We start from the raw sequence: 21,205 nt of genomic DNA, 5'->3' as shown, positions 1-21,205 counted from the left end.
TTGTTACTTTTTTTTTTTTTTCCACACTGAACTCTCTCTTTCAAAAAAAAAACTTTTAATGTGTTAATCAAAAATTAAAAAAAAAAAATGATAATGGTTGCCATTACATAAATCCATAGTGCAAGCTAAGATAATAAACTTTAATATATCTTATCAGAGAAATATACTTCTTTCCCTGTCTCCTGAACTCATAATTCACTCTAAAATCTATCTTATTGTGTTGGAAGTGCCTCTTCTCAACGAGATGACAGGCTTCAATTGGTAGGTGTAACCTATGGGTATGTGAATTTGAGAGGAACGGAACAGGCACTCTGTCTGCTGCAGCTTTCTAGTAAGTGTTAATCTCACCCCAGTGCCGAATTCACAGCTGCACTGCGCCGTACTGTTGTAGAATGTTCTCCATGCTGTTGATGTTTCTGAACTTGTGCTATATGGAGAGAGATGTGAGCCGGAAGGTAGATTGAACTATGTGGCCACGCTAATGGTGCACTAAGCACTTGTGCTTTGCTTGAACAGTCATTTTGTGCTGACAGATTTTCTTTAACTTAAAGCTGCTTTTTTGGCAAGCTATTCATTTAAAACCTACACCAAAAAGAGGCAAACTACAGCATCATAAACACTAAAAAAAAATTAATGCGTTTCCCCAAAAATAAGACCTGGTCCTATATTTTTGCTCTGGAAGATGGCTAAAGGCTTAATATAGTATAGCAAAGCCAGGTAAGACTGGGTTAAATCCTAACCCTGCAGGTCTTGATTACATGCACCTGGTGAGCTTTGACAAAGAAACAGGGCCTGTGTTCACTAGGTGTGATGAATGAAACAGTCAAGTGTGCTGCTGGTGAGAAACCAGCCAAAATATGAGCTGTAGCTGAGCGAGAGAGAGAGATATATCAGGGCCTCTCTCTGAATGGAGACAGCATGGGTCAGCTAGGAAAGCTGGGCAGTCTGTGTGTTCCACTTGCAGAATAATTTGTGGCAACTGCAGCCTGTTCTATGTAAACTGTGCATGGAGTTGAATACTTGTTTGGTGTTGGAGCTCAGGCTGAAGATATTACCGAGACATGGTAGGAACGTGCCTCTTATTTGAGTAAAGTTTGCTCTGGGAGAAAGGACTGTAATCTGTTTGGGTGAGCTTACACTGACATATCTGCCTACTGAATTAATTGTTTATTTGCTGTGGTACCTTTGTGCTCAAAAGAGGCTGTTTTGTAGGTCTTGAATCCCTTGGAGTTTTATGAAATCAATAAAACTGCATGTTTGGACCAAACCGCATTGCCTGTGTGAACGCTACCCAATTCCTACCTGATAGTGGATCCCTAAGATAAAAAAAATATATATACACTCACTGCACACACGTGTGTGTGTGTGTGTGTGTGTGTTTATGTATAAAATATATATGTTTACACACACACACAGCACATACTTACACATGTATATATGTACATACCAGTCTGTCCTTAATACAGGTAATGAGTGCAGAGTAGAAGGGCAACTTAAAGAAACACTAACAGGTCTGTGAGAGCCAGAATTCTTGCTGGTTGGTAGGTGATCAAATACTTATTTCATGCAATAAAATGCTAATTAATTATGTAAAAATCATACAATGTGATTTTGTCTTTTTTTTTGGATTCTCTCACAGGTGAAGTGTACCTACAATAAAAATTACAAACCTGTCCATTCTTTGTAGGTGCGAAGACTTGTAAAATAGTCAGTGTATCAAATACTTTCAGCAGCAGAAGGGAAGGAAGGGAGACACAGATCCATTACTAGTGGGTAAGCGGAGCCCCACAGGATAGTTCACCTCATATTAGAAAAATTGACGACCGGCCCCTCCAGCTTAGGCTCCTCCTACTCCATGTCCTTCAGTCTAAAATTTGAGGTCGCAGAGGATAGTCGCTGCCTTTGCAGCTCCTCAGAAAAAAAATGTATTTTATCATTTCCGGAGAACTGGAACCCCCGTGCTCTAGAGGTCTCAGGGGGTCTTGGCGCTGCCGGCCCCAGGGGCTACAGGGCGCTCCCTGGCGGAGACGCACACCGCTTCTGTGGGGTCCCTGTGCGCTCCGCCGTGGGGGGGAGCAAAGGGCCACGGCGCCACACATCCCTGGGGGTCCCTGTGGCGCTCAGCTGGGTAAGTGCTCTCAAGGTCTGAGTGCTTCAGCGGCTGCGGCCGGCAGCCGCTGTTACTGTTACAAGTGGTGACTGCTGTTTTGTCCTTGCTGGAAGGATATCACCGCTGCATACGGCGTTTGTGTAACTCTCTGCTAGCAGGGGAGCAGGGACGGAGGAGCCGCGGGCTCCGTTAGTATGCGGCGGCGGGGGGCGTGGCTTCGCGCCTCTCTGCTGCCTGTCATCTTAGCCTCAGGCAGGAAGCGCCCGGAAAGCGCGCGCTGGAGCTGTCCCAGCCCCTTCTTCTTCCGGGTACTAAAGCCGGCGTCCATTACCTCGTGCAGCGCCTCCTGCTCCCTGCTCCCTGCTCTCTACACCACCAGACACCGGGAAGAGCAGTCACCGCGGCCAGAAGATTCCTTTTTCTCACTATTGCAGCGCAGAGCACCTTACTGCTGGCCTGTTAAGGCAGACAGGGTGTGCTATATCCGGCGCTGCTACCTCTCTGCTGAGGAGGCTCTGGGACTCGCACACCTCTGTCCTTTTAAGGCAAAGGTGCATTGCGTGGTCAGCAGCATTAACCCCTTCTGAACGGGGTCTGGCCTCATCAGGGCAGTTAACCCTTTCTGGATGTGCATGCTTCTGGGATCAGAGGGTGCATCACCCTAGTCTGTTAGGTTAACTTTTGCTCTGCAGGCAGCTGGGGTAGCTCTTCTCCCTCTAAGGAGGAGCTTTAACCCTTCAGTGCTTGGTGATTTTTTTGTGTAGGAACAGGCTGTGGTAGCGGAATCACACATCCTCGGTTACTGTACCCATTGTAAGGGGTTATTACCGCCTTATCCGCGACGCTCGCAACTGTGTGGGGGCATGTCGGATCAGGGACCAGGGGGCGCGGACCTCTCTCCCGGTCCGCTTCAGGATCGGTCACGCGTATCTGATACGCCGGGGTCTTCGACGGCATCAGGTTTGACACCGGTCGGGGATCTCAGTGATGTTAAAGTGGAGGCGCTCACACGCTCCATTGACAGTCTGTCTGACCTCCTGGGTCATTGGGTATCAGCTAAGTCCCAACCGACGTCACGAGGCAAGAAGTGCCACAGGCCTGTGGTGGCGCTGTCTCCTCCGCGCAGTGCGTCGGAGGCTTCGGGATCACCGACAGACTCTGCTGGTGAGATCTCCGATTCTGATGAAGAGGATCGGCAGGGTCGCTCTGCTTCGCTTTCGGGCCGCGTGGACGCTTTTATTGGGGCTATGCGGGAAGCGTTACGGCTGTCTGAAGAGGTGACGAGGCGCCCTGGCAAGTCGGCCCGGCTGTATCAGGAGTCGTGTCGGGCTCGTTTGAGGCTGCCGGCGCACGATGAACTTAACGAGGCGGTGGAGAAAGAACGCCTGTGTCTGGATAAACGCTTCCAGGGGATGCGGTTTTTTGATGCCCTGTATCCCTGCTCCACGGAGACGATCGCTAATTGGGTCCCCTCTCCTGAAGTGGACGTGCCATTGTCTCAGCTGAGCAAATCCTCTTTGCTTCCTGTTAAAGAGAAGGCGAGTCTACAGGAACCGCTGGACAGAAGGACTGAGTTAGCGGCGAAGTCCATCTATGAGGCTGTGGGTCATAGATTCCGAGCGGCCTTGGGGGCCATGTGGGCTGGTGAGGCTTCTCTGTGGTGGTTGGATCAGCTGCGGACGGCGTGGCAAGATGGGACTCCGCTGTCTGAGGTGGAAAGGCTCTTCCAGCTGTTGGAAGAGGCGGCCCGATATGGCAGGGACGCAGTGCTGGATACTACTTCGGTTCTGTCCAGGGCTCAATCCTCGGCCGTCACAGTCAGGAGAGCACTGTGGCTTAAACAGTGGACTGGAGACGCAGTATCCAAACAAGGTTTGCTGAGTCTGGCGTACAAGGGCGGTCAGCTTTTTGGTTCGGACCTCACGGAGCTGATTGCCAAGGCCAAGGATACGGCTTTGCCGCAGCGGAAAGCAGCGGCTTCTACGTCTGGCAAGTCAAGTGCCGGTAGTGGTCGTCAGTCCTTTCGGCCCAGGGGACGGTTCGGTCAGCCCTCTTGGAGATCGGGTCGTCCCTTGTCTTCCGGAAAGAAGACCACCCAGAAATCCCGTACACCCTGGAAACAACATTTCCGTCAGGACAAATGGGAGGTTGACAAAAAGCCCGCTAAGGCGGACTGACGCCAGGAACCCACTCGAGGGCTCTCGGGTGGGAGGTCGTCTGCTACAATTTGGGTCGATTTGGGCGTCCCACGTATCGGACGCCTGGGTGACGCGGGTTATGTCGGCAGGCTATTTCATAGAGTTTCATGCTCTACCCCCGGACAGGTTTCGTCAGTCACGCATCCCGTCCGAGCCCAAGCTGGCTGCCGCACTGCTGCGGGAGGTAGACTCTCTTCTGCAGCAGGGTGTGGTGGTTCCGGTTCCGCCGGAGGACCGGGGAAGGGGGTTTTACTCCAACCTTTTTGTGGTCCCCAAAAAGGAGGACTATTTTCGCCCCATTCTGGACCTCAAAGAATTGAATTTTCATGTCCGGACCCGGAAATTCCGTGTGGAGTCTCTTCGCTCTGTCGTGGCGGCCCTGTCGCAGTACGATTTCTTGGTGTCGATCGACATCCGCGACGCCTATTTGCATGTCCCTATCAGCAGGGCTCACCAGCGCTTCCTGCGTTTCGCCATAGGTCAGGCCCATTACCAGTTTGTGGCCCTACCATTCGGGTTAGCCTCGGCGCCCAGGGTTTTTACAAAGATTCTGGCGCCGCTCATAGCGCTCCTTCGAAGGCAAGGAGTTACGGTTCTCCCCTACCTGGACGACCTGTTAATTGTGTCGCCCACAGCGGAGGAGGCGGTGACAGCTCGCGATCTCTCCCTTCAGCACCTGGAGGACTTCGGTTGGCTGGTCAATTGGAAGTAGTCATTGGAGCCGTCGCAGTCAATCCTGTTCTTGGGGATGCATTTAGACACGGTACGGGCAGTGGGGTCCCTGCCTCCGGACAAACAAGCAAACCTTCGTCACCATGTCCAGGCTATGAGGTCGGCGATGGCGATGTCCCTTCGGAAGTGTATGCGCCTTCTGGGCCTGATGGTGGCGGCAATGGAAGCGGTACCGTTTGCACAATTTCATTCCCGGGGTCTCCAAGATCTTATTCTGACCCATTTGGATCGATCGCCGGCTTCACTGGATCGCTGTGTCGGTATCTCCCGCAGGGTGCGAGAGTCTCTTGGATGGTGGTTACGTCTGGAGGCTTTATCCCTGGGGAAATCCTTCCTCCTCCCACGGTGGTCGGTCATTACCACCGATGCCAGCCTGACTGGCTGGGGGGGGTTTGAACGATCTCTGGGTTCAGGGGGTCTGGTCGTCAGAGGAGTCGTCTCTGCCGATCAACATCCTGGAGTTGAGAGCGATATTTCTCTGCCTCAGACATTGGACGGTTCCTTTGAGCGGTCTGGATTCAGACGGACAATGCGCGTATATCAACCATCAGGGCGGGACGAGGAGTTCCAGACTCATGATGGAGGTCTCTCGGATCCTGGTATGGGCCGAGTCCAGGGTTCCAGCCATGTCTGCGATTCACATCCCAGGAGTGCTGAATATCACGGCGGACTTCCTCAGTCGCGAGCAGGTGGATCCCGGAGAATGGAGTCTTCATCCGGAAGTTTTTGCACTGCTGTGCTCCCATTGGGGGACTCCCCAAGTGGACTTGATGGCATCCAGGCTGAACGCCAGGATTCCGACGTTCATGTCCAGGTACAGGAACCCGGAGGCTGTGGCGGTAGATGCTCTAGTGGCCCCGTGGGACCAGTTCGATCTGATCTACGTGTTTCCGCCGGTATCCTTACTTCCTCTGGTGATCCGGCGGATCAAACTCGAACGAATTTCGGCGATTTTGGTGACGCCGGATTGGCCGCGGAGGGCGTGGTATTCAACCCTGGTGTCTCTTCTGGCGGCGCCTCCGTTTCCACTGCCTCTTCGCCCGGACCTGTTAACCCAAGGGCCCATTCGCCATCCGGACCTGAAGTCACTTCGTTTGACGGCGTAGCACTTGAGACTGAGATCTTGACCCGTCGTGGGTTTTCAGCCGAGGTCATTGCCACCTTGCGGGCGGCCAGAGGTCCAGCTACGACTAGAATTTATCACAGAACTTGGGAGGCCTTCTATTCATGGTGTTCTGGATCGTCAAGGAACCCGAGGGTTTTTTCCATTCCCAACTTCTTGGCTTTTCTGCAATGTGGTTTGGCCAAGGGTCAGGCGGTTGGTACCTTGCGGGGTCCGGTATCTGCACTATCCGTGCTTTTTCGGAAGGCTATTGCCTCGCGCAGGGATGTGCGTTCGTTTTTTCGCAGGGTTGCACGTCAGTTTCCGCCTTGGAGGGCGTTTGTGGCTCCTTGGCGGCTCAATCTAGTCTTGAGGCTCTTCAGCATGGGCCGTTTGAGCCTATGGATTCAGCTACGCTTTACTTGCTTTCTTGGAAGGTGGCCTTCCTGGTGGCGGTCACCTCTTTGAGAAGGGTTTCTGAGTTGACGGCACTGTCTTGCTCGCCCCCTTTTCTGGAGTTCCACTCGGATCGCGTGGTGCTTCGTACCCATTGCGATTTTCTGCCTAAAGTGGTGTCGCATTTCCACGTCAATCAGGACATCGTGTTGCCCTCCCTCTGTCCGAAACCGAAGAGTCCAAAGGAGCGGGCCTTGCACTTGTTGGATTTGGTGCGGGCATTGAAGTTCTATCTTACAATCACGCAAGGGTTTCGGAAGTTGGACTCTCTTTTTGTGATTCCTGCTGGTCGTCGGCGTGGTCAGCGGGCTTCCAAGGACACTATAGCTCGGTGGATACGTTCGGCTATCCTGGAGGCGTACCGGCTCAAGGGCGAGCCTTGTCCGGTTAAGGTTCGAGCTCATTCCACGAGAGCTGTTGGTTCGTCGTGGGCTTTTCGTAAGGGGGCCTCGGCAGCGCAGCTCTGCCGGACGGCTACCTGGCGCTCCGTTCACACTTTTACTAAATTTTATAAAGTGGACGTGAGTGCTTCCGCCGATGCGGCCTTGGGACGCAGGGTCCTGCAGGCGGCGGTTTAGGTTATCTCTTTATCTCGTTTTTGGCGCTTGTTGCGCGCTTACCTAAGTTGTTGGGGTGTTGGCGATTCTGCCACTGTTTCCCACCCTTGAGTTCTGGACTGCTTTGGGACGTCCCACTAGTAATGGATCTGTGTCTCCCTTCCTTCCCTTCTGCTGCTGAAAGACGGATTTTGGTAAGACCTTACCTGTAAAATCCTTTTCAGCGAAGGAAGGAAGGGAGACACAGCACCCTCCCAGGGCCGAAGTGTATTATTGTTTTCCAGATGCGGCGCGACTCCTCTCTGATGGCGGTCATCTGGGCGGGGGTTGGCGCGCTAGGGCTCTGTTCCAGCATTGCCAGCTCATCGCAGTTGTCAGGTCCAGTGAGTAGTGCCTGGGACTGTGTGTTTTTTCTGTTATATGCATAACCTGTTCTCTCGCATTTCTGAATTTTCGGAAGGGGTTGTGTTGTTCCGCTGGTGTTATCTGCTCTTCCGTAGCTTGTGTACAGACTGAAGGACATGGGAGTAGGAGGAGCCTAAGCTGGAGGGGCCGGTCGTCACTTTTTCTAATCTGAGGTGAACTATCCTGTGGGGCTCCGCTTACCCACTAGTAATGAATCTGTGTCTCCTTTCCTTCCTTCGCTGAAAAGGATTTTACAGGTAAGGTCTTACCAAAATCCGTCTTTTCCCCACTGTATATGTAGATGCATTATCATTGGCACCGCTCACCTCCTGACATAGCAGTAAGTGGCACGGGACAGCGCCTTTAAATAGAAGAGATATGCAGAACAAGCAGCTCAGTAAAGGCGCCATAACAGCACTGTACATGGGAACTGAAGCTTATTTTTCACTGGAGGTATATTTCAATTTTTTACACCTAAAAGGGAAACGTTTGCAGTTGAACATTTTCTTGGTGACCACTCCCCTTCCCCACCCCCTCCATTTACTGTACCTTTAAGAAAAACTGTTTCGCCACTTCATTTTATGCATAGATTTTATTACTAAAGTAAATAGTACAGGAGATAAATTCTAGTTTCACATTATTCAGCACCATCCGTTTTCTTGTGAATCACGACCCTGCCATTCGCGTACCTGCCCCCAGCCCTCACAATAGTCTCTCCTATTACATGCTTTCCAGAAGTTTAAAAATAATTTACCTTAATTAAATTGTGATAAAACGCGTTAATACTACTGCCAGCTTAGTATATATGTCTTGTATTCAAGCTTTAGTAAAATTAGTCCTTATTTTATCATTCACATAGTGCAAGGAATTTACTAGAGCAAAGAGAGGGAGCGCTCCCGACCGCTGCCGTCCTCGGGGGGTCAATTAGTGGGCGTCCCCAGTAGCTTGTCTGGATCAGTGGCATCTGACTAAATGTTCAGGTCGGCTTCCTAGAGACAAAAGAGGAACATATGAAAAACTATAAAAATGCCAAAATGTGAGAGCCGCACACAGTATATCCCCGCAAAATTTATCCATGGCGCCAAAAACCTCAGCAATTTTAATTGCGGAAATGCTGTGGCTATGGTGCACATTACATCGTCAGCCATGTACCTGCTTTGATGTGGGCTCGCATGCTGAGCCCGCATCTTTCCCCGGCATCTGATGGCTAGTTAAATCAGCCATCAAGTGCCTCTAACAGCTGCGGGTGGATCAGAGATCCACCTGCGGCTCTTAACCAATTAAATGCCGCTGTCAATCCTGACAGCGGCATTTAACACGTGCAGACAGGAAGCGTGTCATTGATCCCGCCCATTGGCGCCCACGTCACGCCTGATGGGTTGTCATGACAATACTTCTGTGAATGTCGGCCCATGGCCGGCGCTCATAGGAAATTGTGACCTTTCCTATACGGTCTCCCAAAGGGACTATTAAAGTGAAAAAAAAAAGTTTTTTAAAAAACTTAATCAAATAAAAAAAAACTAAATATAAAGTAAATTAATCAGATTGGTAAACTGCATAACGAGAGAAAAAAAAATCCAAACACCAGAATTACTACTTCTTTTTTTTTTGCCACAACACTGCAATATTAGGCGATCTAAACATCCTAAGTACCCCAAAATGGTATCATTAAAAACTACAGCTCAGGGCACAAAAAAAATAAGAACGTTACAGGTCTCAGGAAAATGGAGACAAACGCAAAAAACTTTTTTTCATAGAAAATGCAATTTTTTTCCACTACTTAAAAAATTAACCTATATATGTTTGGTATCTGCGTACTCATACTGACCTGGGAAGTCATATTGGCAGATCAGTTTTACCATATAGTGAACATGGTAAATAATAAAAACAATTGTGGAATTGCATTTTTTTTTTTCAGCAATTTCACAGCACTGGGAATTTTTCTGTTTGCCAGTAGACTATATAGTAAATTCAATGGTGTAATTCAAAAGTACAACTCTTCTGCCAAAAAATAAGCCTCATATGGCAATACTGACAGAAAAGTAAAAAAGTTATGGCTCTTGGAAGAAGGGGAGGAAAAAAACCAAAAACAAAATCGTGTGGGGGTGAAGGGTGAATTTCTCAGGATACAGTGACAGGTTATAGTAAGTAAATGAGGTTTTGGAAAAAACACTAATGCACAGTGGGTTTTCAGTCCAGGAAACCCCAGTATGTCTACCCTGAGACCTCATGCTCAGTGCAGTCTGTATTTGCAGCAACTGACTTGTCATACTTCTGCTCTTCCTTAGAAAATTGTTACGGGTACAGTAGTGCCCTATCAGCCTCAATATAAACAAAAATTTTGCAAAGGAAATGCGGTGTTGGTTGCCATATTGTGGCAGACAAACCCCTAATACAGCACTGTACAAGGCGGTGGCACCATATGGTGGCACACAGAATGCCCAGGGCTCTGTAAGATCTGATTAAAGACTCTACAAGTCGAGATGTCTGGCGCATGAGGGCTTCCTAATTATCCCATCAAGAGAGTAATTGGTTCTTCCTGGGTAAGGGGGTGGTGGTCCTGCTGCTGATCGGCTGATAGTGGTACATGAGAAATTGGGTGTTGCTTGGCATCCAATAAAGTGAAGAGTCGAACCTTGTGGTTGTGGCTCCAGTTCCTACAGAGTGGATCCTGCTTTTTCCCCACAATGTTCTGCCTTATAAATGGGGCTCCATTATAGACTGTGCCTTTAAATTGGGGTCCAGTGAAAAGTGCCCTACAGCAACACATACCTCCGTTTCCTTTGTAGGTATAGATGTATTAACCAGTGAGCAATAAACGGCCAGATGATTGCAAACACCAGTGTGCCGGACGAGATCTCGAAGGGCCACCAAGATGGTTTCTGAAGAAGACAACAATAATAATTACCAACTGTGCTGTACGGTATTTTTATTCAGTATATAACGTCCACTATTGGCCACAGAGAAGCCGCATGTTTTATCAGTCTTTAGACTCACGCCTGTGCTTCACATTTTTTTTAATTCCATAAATAATGGTGGCAGCTTCCAAGCAGAAGATGCCTGAAGAATGGTCAGGTCAGTTCATGATAGCCACTTCACGACTTTTGAAGCCTGAAGCTGTTAAATAAAATGGAACATATGCACAGCAAGCCTTTTTGACATTACTGTGCATATGTTCATTCTTTGTGGTTTTTATTTTTTTAAGCTCTTTCCCATTGCATAACCTAGCCCCAAATGACCAATGAATCTTTATTTTTTTTTATTAATAATAATCTTTATTTTTATATAGCGCTAACATATTCTGCAGCGCTTTACATACATTATTGTCGCTGTCCCCATAGGGGCTCACAATGTAGATTTCCTATCAGTATGTCTTTGGAGTGTGGGAGGAAACCGGAGAACCCGGAGGAAACCCACACAAACACAGGGAGAACATACAAACTCCTTGCAGATGTTGTCCTTGGTGGGATTTGAACCCAGGACCCCAGTGCTGCAAGGCTGCAGTGCTAACCACTGAGCCACCATGCCGCCCTGAATCCAACTAAATTAATGTTTCATACTACAGGTCAATTATAGCTCGCTGAAACATGGCCGACAACTGAATCCTGTTGACCTCACATTAGAAAAGGCACCGATTCCACCAAGCTAGATAATTACTGTGTACGGTTACAGATGACGTGACGGCACTCACGATTATCTTCTGAAATTAATGGATCATAGACCTCAAAACTTTAAAGGGGTTATCTCAGAGGCAAAATCTATCACCTATTCATAGGATATATGTTGTGTCCGGCTGCTGAGACCCCCACAATTCCAGAATAAACAGTTTTGTGTGTGAATGGAGAGGTAGAGAGCATGTGCAGCCACCAATCCTACAATAAGTAAATGAAACTGGTGCACATCCTACTGCCGCTGCACAAGGGATACGGGACTCTCACTCTAAGACCATGTTCACATGTTCAGTATTTGGTCAGTATTTCAGTATTTGTAAGCCAAACCAGGAGTGGAACAATTAGAGGAAAAGAATAATAGAAACACGTCACCACTTATGCATTTTTCACCCACTACTGGTTTTGGCTTACAAATACTGATGCAAAATACTGAACGTGTGAACGTGGCCTTACAATAACAATCATATAATGACTTATCCTGTGGACAGGTGATAAATTTGTTGCCTATGGAACAACCTCTATAAACAAACGTCTTATTTTACCTTGTTAGCGGACTGATGAAGATTAGATTCCAGAAGTAATGATCTCGCCTAAAGAAAAAGGAAAGAAAAGCAACACATGGTGTGAAATTTTTAAGTAAAATGGGAAATAGGAGGCATTATTTTGGAGAACTATCCAGCAGAGGTTTAACAATTTTTTTAATAAACCACTTATGTCCTTAAATGAATGGTTAGGGAACCTAGAGCAGAAGTGTCTCTCTACGACTCCTGCACACTGGTCAGATACCTGGGAAGCGGTGAGGGCCTCCAATGTCTGCAGCCTCTGCAGCACGTTCTGCATGTCTTCCTGCAGCCGCATTAGTACCACCGCTATCTGCTCATTAATGCTGCCCTCCGGTGCTCTCTCTGACCCCCATCGATCACCATCTCCGCCGCTTCCCATCTGACCCCCGCGGCCTCTGTCACCCACAGGATGCATTCGATTAGCTGCACAGAAGAAAAAAAAAAGTGATGCAAAATAATAGACTTCGCTCTAAGTTTCTATACACAGGTTCAAGGAAACCACAGCCATGGAGGCGATCTATGTGAGGGTGAACACTAGGTATTTGGGACAGGACACCAACAACCCTGACGGCATACATGAGATAGAGGATGAAAAAAGTTTTTCCGGCTCACCAATGTGAAAGGAGCCCTCCGGCAGCGCAAGGATTCAGCGGTGTCGGCAGCAGGACGAAGCAATAGAGGCGAGTATCCAACAAAAGGTCCGGGAGAGCATGATTTAAAAATATATATATTTGTTACTATGAATTCATTAAAAGGCAAAAAAGAAAACACATTTTTGGGACTGTACCCAGTTACTCCAGTAGATCTGGCGCATTTCGAACTAGGTTGTTCTTATTCATAGTATGCCAGACTATGAATAAGAACAACCTAGTTCGAAACGCGTCAGAGCTACTGGAGTGACTGGATACAGTAACTGGAAACAGTACCAAATTTTTTTTTTCTTTTTTGCCATTTAATGAATTCATAATTAAAAAAAAATAGTTTTTAATCACGCTCTCCGGACATGTTGCTGGATACTCACCTCTATGAGATAGAGGATGTAGATTTGTATTGTGACTTGTGCTGTTTTTAGAGAGTTTTAGATAATTGCATGGTCTATAACGTAATCACAGATTGTGGATAAAACCTAAATTTCAAGACCTTGCATTCTTAGTCGGACACACTTTATTAAAAAGGCAAGCGGTACCATTGCAGTTAAGGAGGAATTACACTTGGGCTACTCAGTTCTAGTAATTAGTAGAGGTTACAGGGGACAGTGACATATCAGAAGATAAAGATTCCCTTTAAAAGGTCAGCAGGCTTTAGCTACCTCACGTGAGAGCAGAATGATGTAGGGGCAGAGACCTTGATTCCAGTGATGTATTACTTAGTTTACTGGAAGCTGTATAACCCCGCCCACACCACTGATTGGCAGCTTTCTGTGTACACTGTGCATAGGCAGAAAGCAGCCAATCAGTGGTGGGGGCAGGGTTGGACTACTTGGTATACTAGTCCTCGACGGATAATCTGCTGATAAAACTGTGATTTAATCAATACTAAAGTAAGCAGTCCTGTAAGTGACACATCGCTGGAATCTGGGTCTCTGTCTCTACATTATGCTGCTCTCAAATTAGGTGTCAAAAATCTGGTGACAGATTCCCTTTAAGGCTACTTCACGTGACTGTATAACGTCCATAGGTCCTGGCCCATCTGTGGTGTCTCATGATCCGAAGCAACAGCAGCATATAGGCCTCTTCTGCTGTCAGTACCTGCAGTTTGGCTGGGGACTGTGAATTAACCATTACCTATTCAAACTTGCCCGATGACTGGCGTAACCCTACGCACCTCTTCCTCTTCTAGATGCAAAGTATTCAGCCTTCTCATTGCCAGATTTGTCTTTTTGAGGAGCTCGTCCAGAAGGCTTCCCGTCTTCTCCACCTTCTTTCGCCTCTCCGCCAAATCTCACATCTGATGATGTCTTGGTAATTAGAGCGCGTTCGACAAGATGACTGTGATCCACCTGCAAATCATGAATGGTTAAAGTGAATGACACGACACTGGATCTCTGTGACTTTAATAGGCAGCCTCCAATGTAAAAGTTTTCTGGCCCCTTTGTCGTCAGTTTAGCTAATTGACTACTCTACAAAGTGACACCTCAGATTTGAGTGACTTCCTTAGAATTACCACTGGCAATTTCCCAGCAACTTGTCCTTGAGGCTGCGTGCCCACTATGCGTTTTTCAAGTGTTTTTGCTGCGAAATTTCTGCAGCGAAAACGCTTAAAAAACGCTTGGTAATACGTGCCCCATGGTCCCCAATGATAATCCGCATTTGCTGTGCACATGCTGCGGAAATTTCCGCTGCGGATTATCATTTTGGAAAAAATACGCAGCATGTCCATTAATTTTGCGGACACGCAACGTAATTGCCGCCATTGACTTTCACTGAATCGCTTAATATCCACATGAATACATGTGCACATGCGGATATTAAGAGATTCAATGTGCGGATGGTACCCGGGTCTGGAGAAGAGGAGACTCTCCTCCGGACCCGGGTACCATAGTACCTGTAAAAAAAAAAGAATTTAAAATAAAAAATAAACATTATACTTACCTTCCGATGTCCCCCGGTCTCCTGTATGATACGTCCTGGCTCCCCGGCATCTCGCGATGGTCTAAAAGGACTTTCCATGACGTCATTTAGTCATGTGACAGGTCACACGACCGCTGACGTCGGCAGACGCACCAGAGAAAAGACCGGGGCCATCAGAAGGTAAGTATAATGTTTATTTTTTACCATTTTTATTCTTTTTTTCAACTGTTAACTGGGTCACACTATATATGCCGGTTGCATGGATTTATATAGTGTGATCAAGTTGTCAAGCACTTTCCAAGTGATGCTAAAATCGCATGGAAAAGTGCTTGATAACCCTCATGCAGAAATGCATGCATAGACGCTTGACAAACGCTTCTACCTGGCGGGAAAAACACATGTAAAATCCGCACGCGTTTTTCCTGCCAGGGAGATGCGGAAAAAATCTGCAGCATTTCTGCATCGTGGGCACTTAGCCTGAATCCTTAGTACTAGATATGTGAGGGCAGGAGATGATGGTGCTTTTTTTAAAAAATATTTTTTTATCCTGAGACGTCATTAAAGGTCATTTCCATCCTTGCTAAAAATTAAAAGATCCAGAAGCAGTGATAGTAGTAAAGCCAAGAGTGCCCAGACTGCAGGGTTGGACTAAGAAAGAGTAATTTTATGAGAGTGGGTGGAAATTATAGGTGGTCTCCTTTGTGACTTTTCAGAAAATCCCTCAATGGTCTACGATCTACTGGTCATTGTGAACAATGGATCAAAATCAGTACTTTGATTCTTTCATGCAATCTAATGCAACATCACCACAGTATGCAAGTTTCTTTGAATATTGTAGAAAACCTCCAAAATGCTAGATCCTACCTTCATGCCCTGACATCTGCCTTTGAGGAAGAGTACACATTCAATGTTTGCCAATACTATTGACTATTCTATACTATTGACTATACTCTACTACTATACTATTGACTATACTTTAGTCTTTTATTGTAGCAGGGTGCCTGCTCGACCCCTGTGCAACTGCACAGGCTGCCTATACGGCATGTCTGCCCCTGCCATGCCAATTTTACAATAAGGGTACGCTCACACTGGCGTTGATTTTTGACAGAGAATTGGGCCAATTATGCTAATGACACTCCGCTGAAACTCTATCAGAGTTTGATCAGAGTGTCATCGGTGTGTGATCCGATTCTCTCGCTTAAGAGAATCGCAGCACAGGTATGGAGAACTTAGAGACAATTGAGAAGATGGAGAAAGTAAGTTCTCCATCTTCTCCATTGTATGGAGAAATTAAGTTCTCCATTGTCTCTGTGAGCGAACATCAGACTGCACTCAAATGACATCCTAGTGCTGTCCAAAGTTTCACACGCACCCATAGACTTGTATGGGTGCGCATGATCTGAAAATTGGATGCACTCACACCATGCTGCGATTGTTTTCTCATGCCGATTTAGTATAACACTGGGCCGAGTGCTATCTGATAAAACATTGTATAGCACTCGGCCGTGTTACACGCCAGTGTGAGCGTACCCTAAGGGTAGGGCTACATGCTCATTCCTGTGCTTTAATTTTTGCTTTTTCTTCATAGAACCATTGATGATCCCAGATACATGTATTTTACAGATGACAATCAATTATTTTCCTTTATGGGTGGAGTTGACCTTTAAAAGAAAAAAAAAAGGAATAATGGGAAAGAATGAGAATGATGTGTTTGCCAACAGAATAAGATAAAGAACACTTTTTACTTCTGGCATATTGGCATTGGAAACAGGACAAATAAGGGAGCATGTAGGAGAAAGGTCTCGTTATTTGCTCTCTTGGTTTCGAAATGGTATGTAGATGTCTCCTAGTGCCAGATAGTTAATAAAACACTGAAGCCATTATAATCTGTTGCATCAATGCCAGATTCAATTATCATGGAAGAGAATCCCACTTACATCGTCGTGTCCAAACTGCTCCATGGAATCACAGAAAATTTCGGAGTCGGAGTCACTCGTCAAGTGCTGCATTGCAGCAACGTCCTCTGTGCAATCATCTTCTGAAAGACAGGATTTTACTGGTTAATTGTGACTTTTGGAGACAATTTTACGGTGTAACACAATAAGACAGAGAGGGAGGACATTATCTGGATTAGAGTTCGGACTGATTGAGGTTATAATGGCTGACACCGCCAGTTCTCGTCAGCATTGGTTTCATTCATCATGCCCATTGATCACCCAGTGCTAAATTGTTGGCAATAGTCTCCCTAATATTGGCCCATGGTGGAGGAGAAGGGCAAGCTGAATGGATCATGGCAGGTCCATCAATGGATCATAGCAGTCAGGAGTCCATGTACTCACTATCCGGGAAAAGCAGTCATACAAGAATATCAGATGTGTGAATGAGGCCTTACCTGTATGGATTGATAACAGGTCCTTTTTCAGAAGGGTTTTCTCCCGCTGGATCATCCCTCTAACATGTCTGCTCCCAAAACCCCTGGCAAACAGTTGATGATGCCAGGATGAGCTGCTCATCTCCCTGTAGTATTACGTGGAATCATTTCAGTTCACACAGTCTGACTGTCCAAATAATACGAGAGAGCTTGTTTGCGGGTCCGAGAGGAGCTCCCCCTCCATTAGGATGTCCGTATGTCGTAACAAGGCACATGGGCAGTGTCTATACTGATGGGACGACCCCTGCACAACCAGCTGGTATAATACACACGGGCCGTGTCTGTACTGATGGGACGACCCCTGCACAACCAGCTGGTATAATACACACGGGCAGTGTCTGTACTGATGGGACGACCCCTGTACAACCAGCGGGTATAATACACACGGGCAGTGTCTGTACTGATGGGACGACCCCTGCACAACCAGCTGGTATAATACACACGGGCCGTGTCTGTACTGATGGGACGACCCCTGCACAACCAGCTGGTATAATACACACGGGCAGTGTCTGCACTGATGGGACGACCCCTGTACAACCAGCTGGTATAATACACACGGGCAGTGTCTATACTGATGGGACGACCCCTGCACAACCAGCTGGTATAATACACACGGGCCGTGTCTGTACTGATGGGACGACCCCTGCACAACCAGCGGGTATAATACACACGGGCAGTGTCTGTACTGATGGGACGACCCCTGCACAACCAGCGGGTATAATACACACAGGCAGTGTCTGTACTGATGGGACGACCCCTGCACAACCAGCTGGTATAATACACACGGGCAGTGTCTGCACTGATGGGACGACCCCTGTACAACCAGCTGGTATAATACACACGGGCAGTGTCTATACTGATGGGACGACCCCTGCACAACCAGCTGGTATAATACACACGGGCCGTGTCTGTACTGATGGGACGACCCCTGCACAACCAGCGGGTATAATACACACGGGCAGTGTCTGTACTGATGGGACGACCCCTGCACAACCAGCTGGTATAATACACACGGGCAGTGTCTGTACTGATGGGACGACCCCTGCACAACCAGCTGGTATAATACACACGGGCAGTGTCTGCACTGATGGGACGACCCCTGTACAACCAGCTGGTATAATACACACGGGCAGTGTCTGTACTGATGGGACGACCCCGGCACAACCAGCTGGTGTAATACACACGGGCAGTGTCTGTATTATTATTATTATTAATTTATATAGCGCCATTGATTCCATGGCGCTCTACATAAGGGGTTACATACCAAATACAGATATCACTTACAGTAAACAAACTAACAATGATAGAACGGTACAGAGGGAGGAGGACCCTGCCCTTGCGGGCTTACATTCTACAGGAATGGGGGAGGAGACAGTAGTTTGAGGGGTTGCAGTAGCTCCGGTGTTGGGGGTGGCAGAAAGCAAGGTCATGGCAGGCTGTAAGCTTTTTTGAAGAGATGGGTTTCGTCTGAAGAATCCAGGTGTGGTGGATAATCGGACGTGTTGAGGCACAGAATTCCATAGGACGGGGGATATTCGGGAGAAATCTTGGAGGCGATTGCGTGAGGAACGAATAAGTGTGGAGGAGAGAAGGAGGTCTTGGGAGGACCGGAGGTTACGTGAGGGAATATATCGGGAGATTAGTTCAGAGATGTACGGAGGAGAGAGGTTATGGATGGCTTTGTAGGTCAGTTAGTAGTTTGAACTGGATAAGCTGGGGAAATGGGAGCCAGTGAAGGGATTTGCAAAGGGGGGGGGTAGCAGAGGAGTAGCGAGGTGAGAGATGAACAAGTCATGCAGCAGAGTTGAGGATGGACTGGAGGGGTGTGAGAGTGTTAGCAGGTAGGCCACAGAGGAGGATGTTGCAGTAGTCGAGGCGGAAGATGATGAGGGCATGGCAAGCAGTTTAGTAGATTGAGGGTGGAGGAAAGGACGGATTCTGGAAATATTTTTGAGCTGGAGGCGACAAGAGGTGGCGAGAGCTTGGATGTGGGGTTTGAAGGACAGGACAGAGTCAAGGGTTACTCCAAGGCAGCGGATTGTGGGTACAGCGGAAAGAGTGATGTCATTTATTGTGATAGAAAGATCAGGTGGGAAAGATATGCGAGATGGGGGAAAGATAATGACTTCAGTTTTGTCCACATTGAGCTTGAGGTAGCGGGAGGAGAAGAAGGAGGATATGGCTGATAGACATGCTGGGATTCTGGACAGCAGAGAGGTGACATCTGGGCCAGAGAGGTAGATCTGGGTGTCATCAGCGTACAGATGGTACTGGAAGCCATGGTACTTTATGAGCTGTCCCAGGCCAAGGGTATAGATTGAGAAGAGTAGGAGTCCAAGGACAGAGCCTTGAGGGACTCCAACAGAGAGGGGGCGGGGTGAGGAGGTAGTGTGGGAGTGGGAGACTCTAAATGTGTGGTTAGAAAGGTATGAGGAGATCCAAGATAGGGCAAGGTCTTTGACACCAAAGGAAGAGAGGATATGTAGTAGGAGGCAGTGGTCAACTGTATCGAAAGCAGAGGACAGGTCAAGAAGAAGAAGGAGTACAGAGAATTGTCTGTTAGCTTTGGCTGTGAGCAGGTCATTGGTGATTATGGTAAGGGCAGTTTCGGTGGAATGGTGGGGGCGGAAGCCGGATTGACGATTGTCAAAGAGAGTTAGATTGAAAAGTGGGAGGAAAGTTCAGCGTGAACGTGTTGCTCAAGGAGTTTGGAGGCAAATGGGAGCAGCGACATGGGGCGGTAGCTGAACAAGGCGGTTGGGTCGAGGGATGGCTTTTTGAGGATGGGCGTGATTGTGTCATGTTTGAAGGCAGCGGGGAAAGTACCAGAAGATAGTGATAGGTTGAAGAGATGGGTTAGGGATGGGATGAGTGTGGGGGTGAGGCTGGGGAGGAGGTGGGATGGGATGGGGTCGAGTGCACATGTTGTGAGGTGTGATTTGGAGAGGAGACGAGTAAGGTCTCTTTCCGTGATGTTGGGAAGGGAGGTTATCGGGGTAGGGAAATGGTGTGGAAAACAAAGGGGTTGTGGTGGTTGGACAGTAAAGACTTGCCGTGTTTGGTCATTCTTGTTTTTGAAGTGTATGGCAAACTCCTCAGCAGAGATGACGGAGGTCGGAGGGGCAGTGGAGGGCGGAGGAGAGAGTTAATTTAAAAGTGTTGAATAGCTGTTTGGGTTTATAGGATAGCGAAGATATGAGGGTTGTGAAGTAGGCCTGTTTAGCAGAGGTAAGTGCTGATTTGAATGCGAGCGTTGCTTGTTTGAATGCAGTGAAGTCTTCTTGAGTATGTGTTTTCTTCCAACGCCGCTCCGCAACCCTGGACGCCTGTCGAAACTGTTTAGTGAGGTTGTTGTGCCAGGGTTGCCTGTTGACTCGTCACGCTCTGCCATGCACAAGAGGCAATGGCTGATGCGAGAGTGGCATTGTATAAAGCAGTGGCGCTGTCTGTTTCATGGAGTGAGGATATGGATGTCAGTGGTAGAACAGAGTCAGAGAGTGTGTGAGTGTCTAGATGTGCAAGGTTTCTGCAGGGGTGTGCTAGTTGCCGAACATGGGTGACAGGTGAGGAGGACAGGGATGAGAATTTGAGTAGATGGTGGTCAGATAGGGGTAGGGGGGAGGTTATGAGGTTAGATAGGGAGCAGAGTCGTGTGAAGATAAGGTCTAGTGCGTGTCCGGCTGTGTGAGTGGCTGAGGAGGACCACTGAGTAAGTCCAAAGGATGAAGTAAGCGACAGGAGTTTGGATGCTGTTGACTGGCGAGTGTCAGTGGGGATGTTGAAATCGCCCATGATGATTGTGGGAATGTCAGCAGAGAGAAAGTAAAGAAGCTAGGAGGAGAATTAGTCAATAAAGGCAGTGATGGGGCCCGGAGGTCGGTATATGACAGCCACTTGGAGGTTGGAGGGAGAGTAAATGCGGACAGAGTGGACTTCAAAAGAAGGGAGAATAAGGCAGGGAAGAGGAGGAGTAGGGCTAAAGGTGCAGTTGTTAGAGAGGAGAAGACCCACTCCTCCACCATGTCTGTTACCAGGGAGAGGAGTGTGGGTGAAGTGGAGGCCGCCGTAACACAGCGCAGCAGGGGAGGCAGTGTCAGAGGGTGTCAGCCATGTCTCCGTGATGCCCAGGAAGGAGAGATGACGAGAGGTAAAGAGGTCGTGGACAAAATGGAGCTTGTTGCAGACAGGGCGGACGTTCCAGAGTGCTCCAGAGAGGGGGAGCAGCGGGGTGGGCGTCAGGGGGACAGGTTTTGCGTAAGAGAGGTTACTGTAGTTTGCAGTTGGTTTGATGCGATAGGTGGGGGAATTGGTGGAAGGTGCAAGCTGTGGGGGTCCAGGATTGGGAGATATGTCTCCAGCAGTGAGGAGAAGCAGAGAGAGGTAGAGCAGGTGGGAGAAGGAGAGTGTCCG

General features: G+C 48.0%; 1 protein-coding gene across 3 annotated transcripts in view; it reads right to left on the bottom strand.

Annotated features, from left to right (window-relative positions):
* Positions 1-8,133: 8,133 nt before the first annotated feature.
* Positions 8,134-21,205, bottom strand: part of ACBD5 (acyl-CoA binding domain containing 5) — a 46,181-nt gene continuing 33,109 nt past the window's right edge. For 2 of the 3 annotated variants that reach the window (XM_073677556.1, XM_073677558.1), the window contains 6 exons: positions 16,302-16,402; positions 13,619-13,793; positions 12,018-12,217; positions 11,774-11,821; positions 10,333-10,442; positions 8,134-8,549 (listed from right to left, as the gene is read on the bottom strand). In XM_073677556.1, the coding sequence (XP_073533657.1) occupies positions 8,537-8,549; positions 10,333-10,442; positions 11,774-11,821; positions 12,018-12,217; positions 13,619-13,793; positions 16,302-16,402 (647 nt within the window). In that variant the 3' untranslated portion in view covers positions 8,134-8,536. The remainder of the gene's footprint in view (positions 8,550-10,332; positions 10,443-11,773; positions 11,822-12,017; positions 12,218-13,618; positions 13,794-16,301; positions 16,403-21,205) is intronic. The other variant, XM_073677557.1, reaches the window with a different exon arrangement.

This window comes from Phyllobates terribilis, unplaced genomic scaffold (genome assembly GCF_046119375.1).
Source record: "Phyllobates terribilis strain yellow unplaced genomic scaffold, ASM4611937v1 Scaffold_4__5_contigs__length_816908805, whole genome shotgun sequence".
Lineage (NCBI taxonomy): Eukaryota > Metazoa > Chordata > Amphibia > Anura > Dendrobatidae > Phyllobates > Phyllobates terribilis.
The sequence above is the reverse complement of the archived record's forward strand: the minus strand, read 5'-3'. Positions and strand labels throughout refer to the sequence as shown.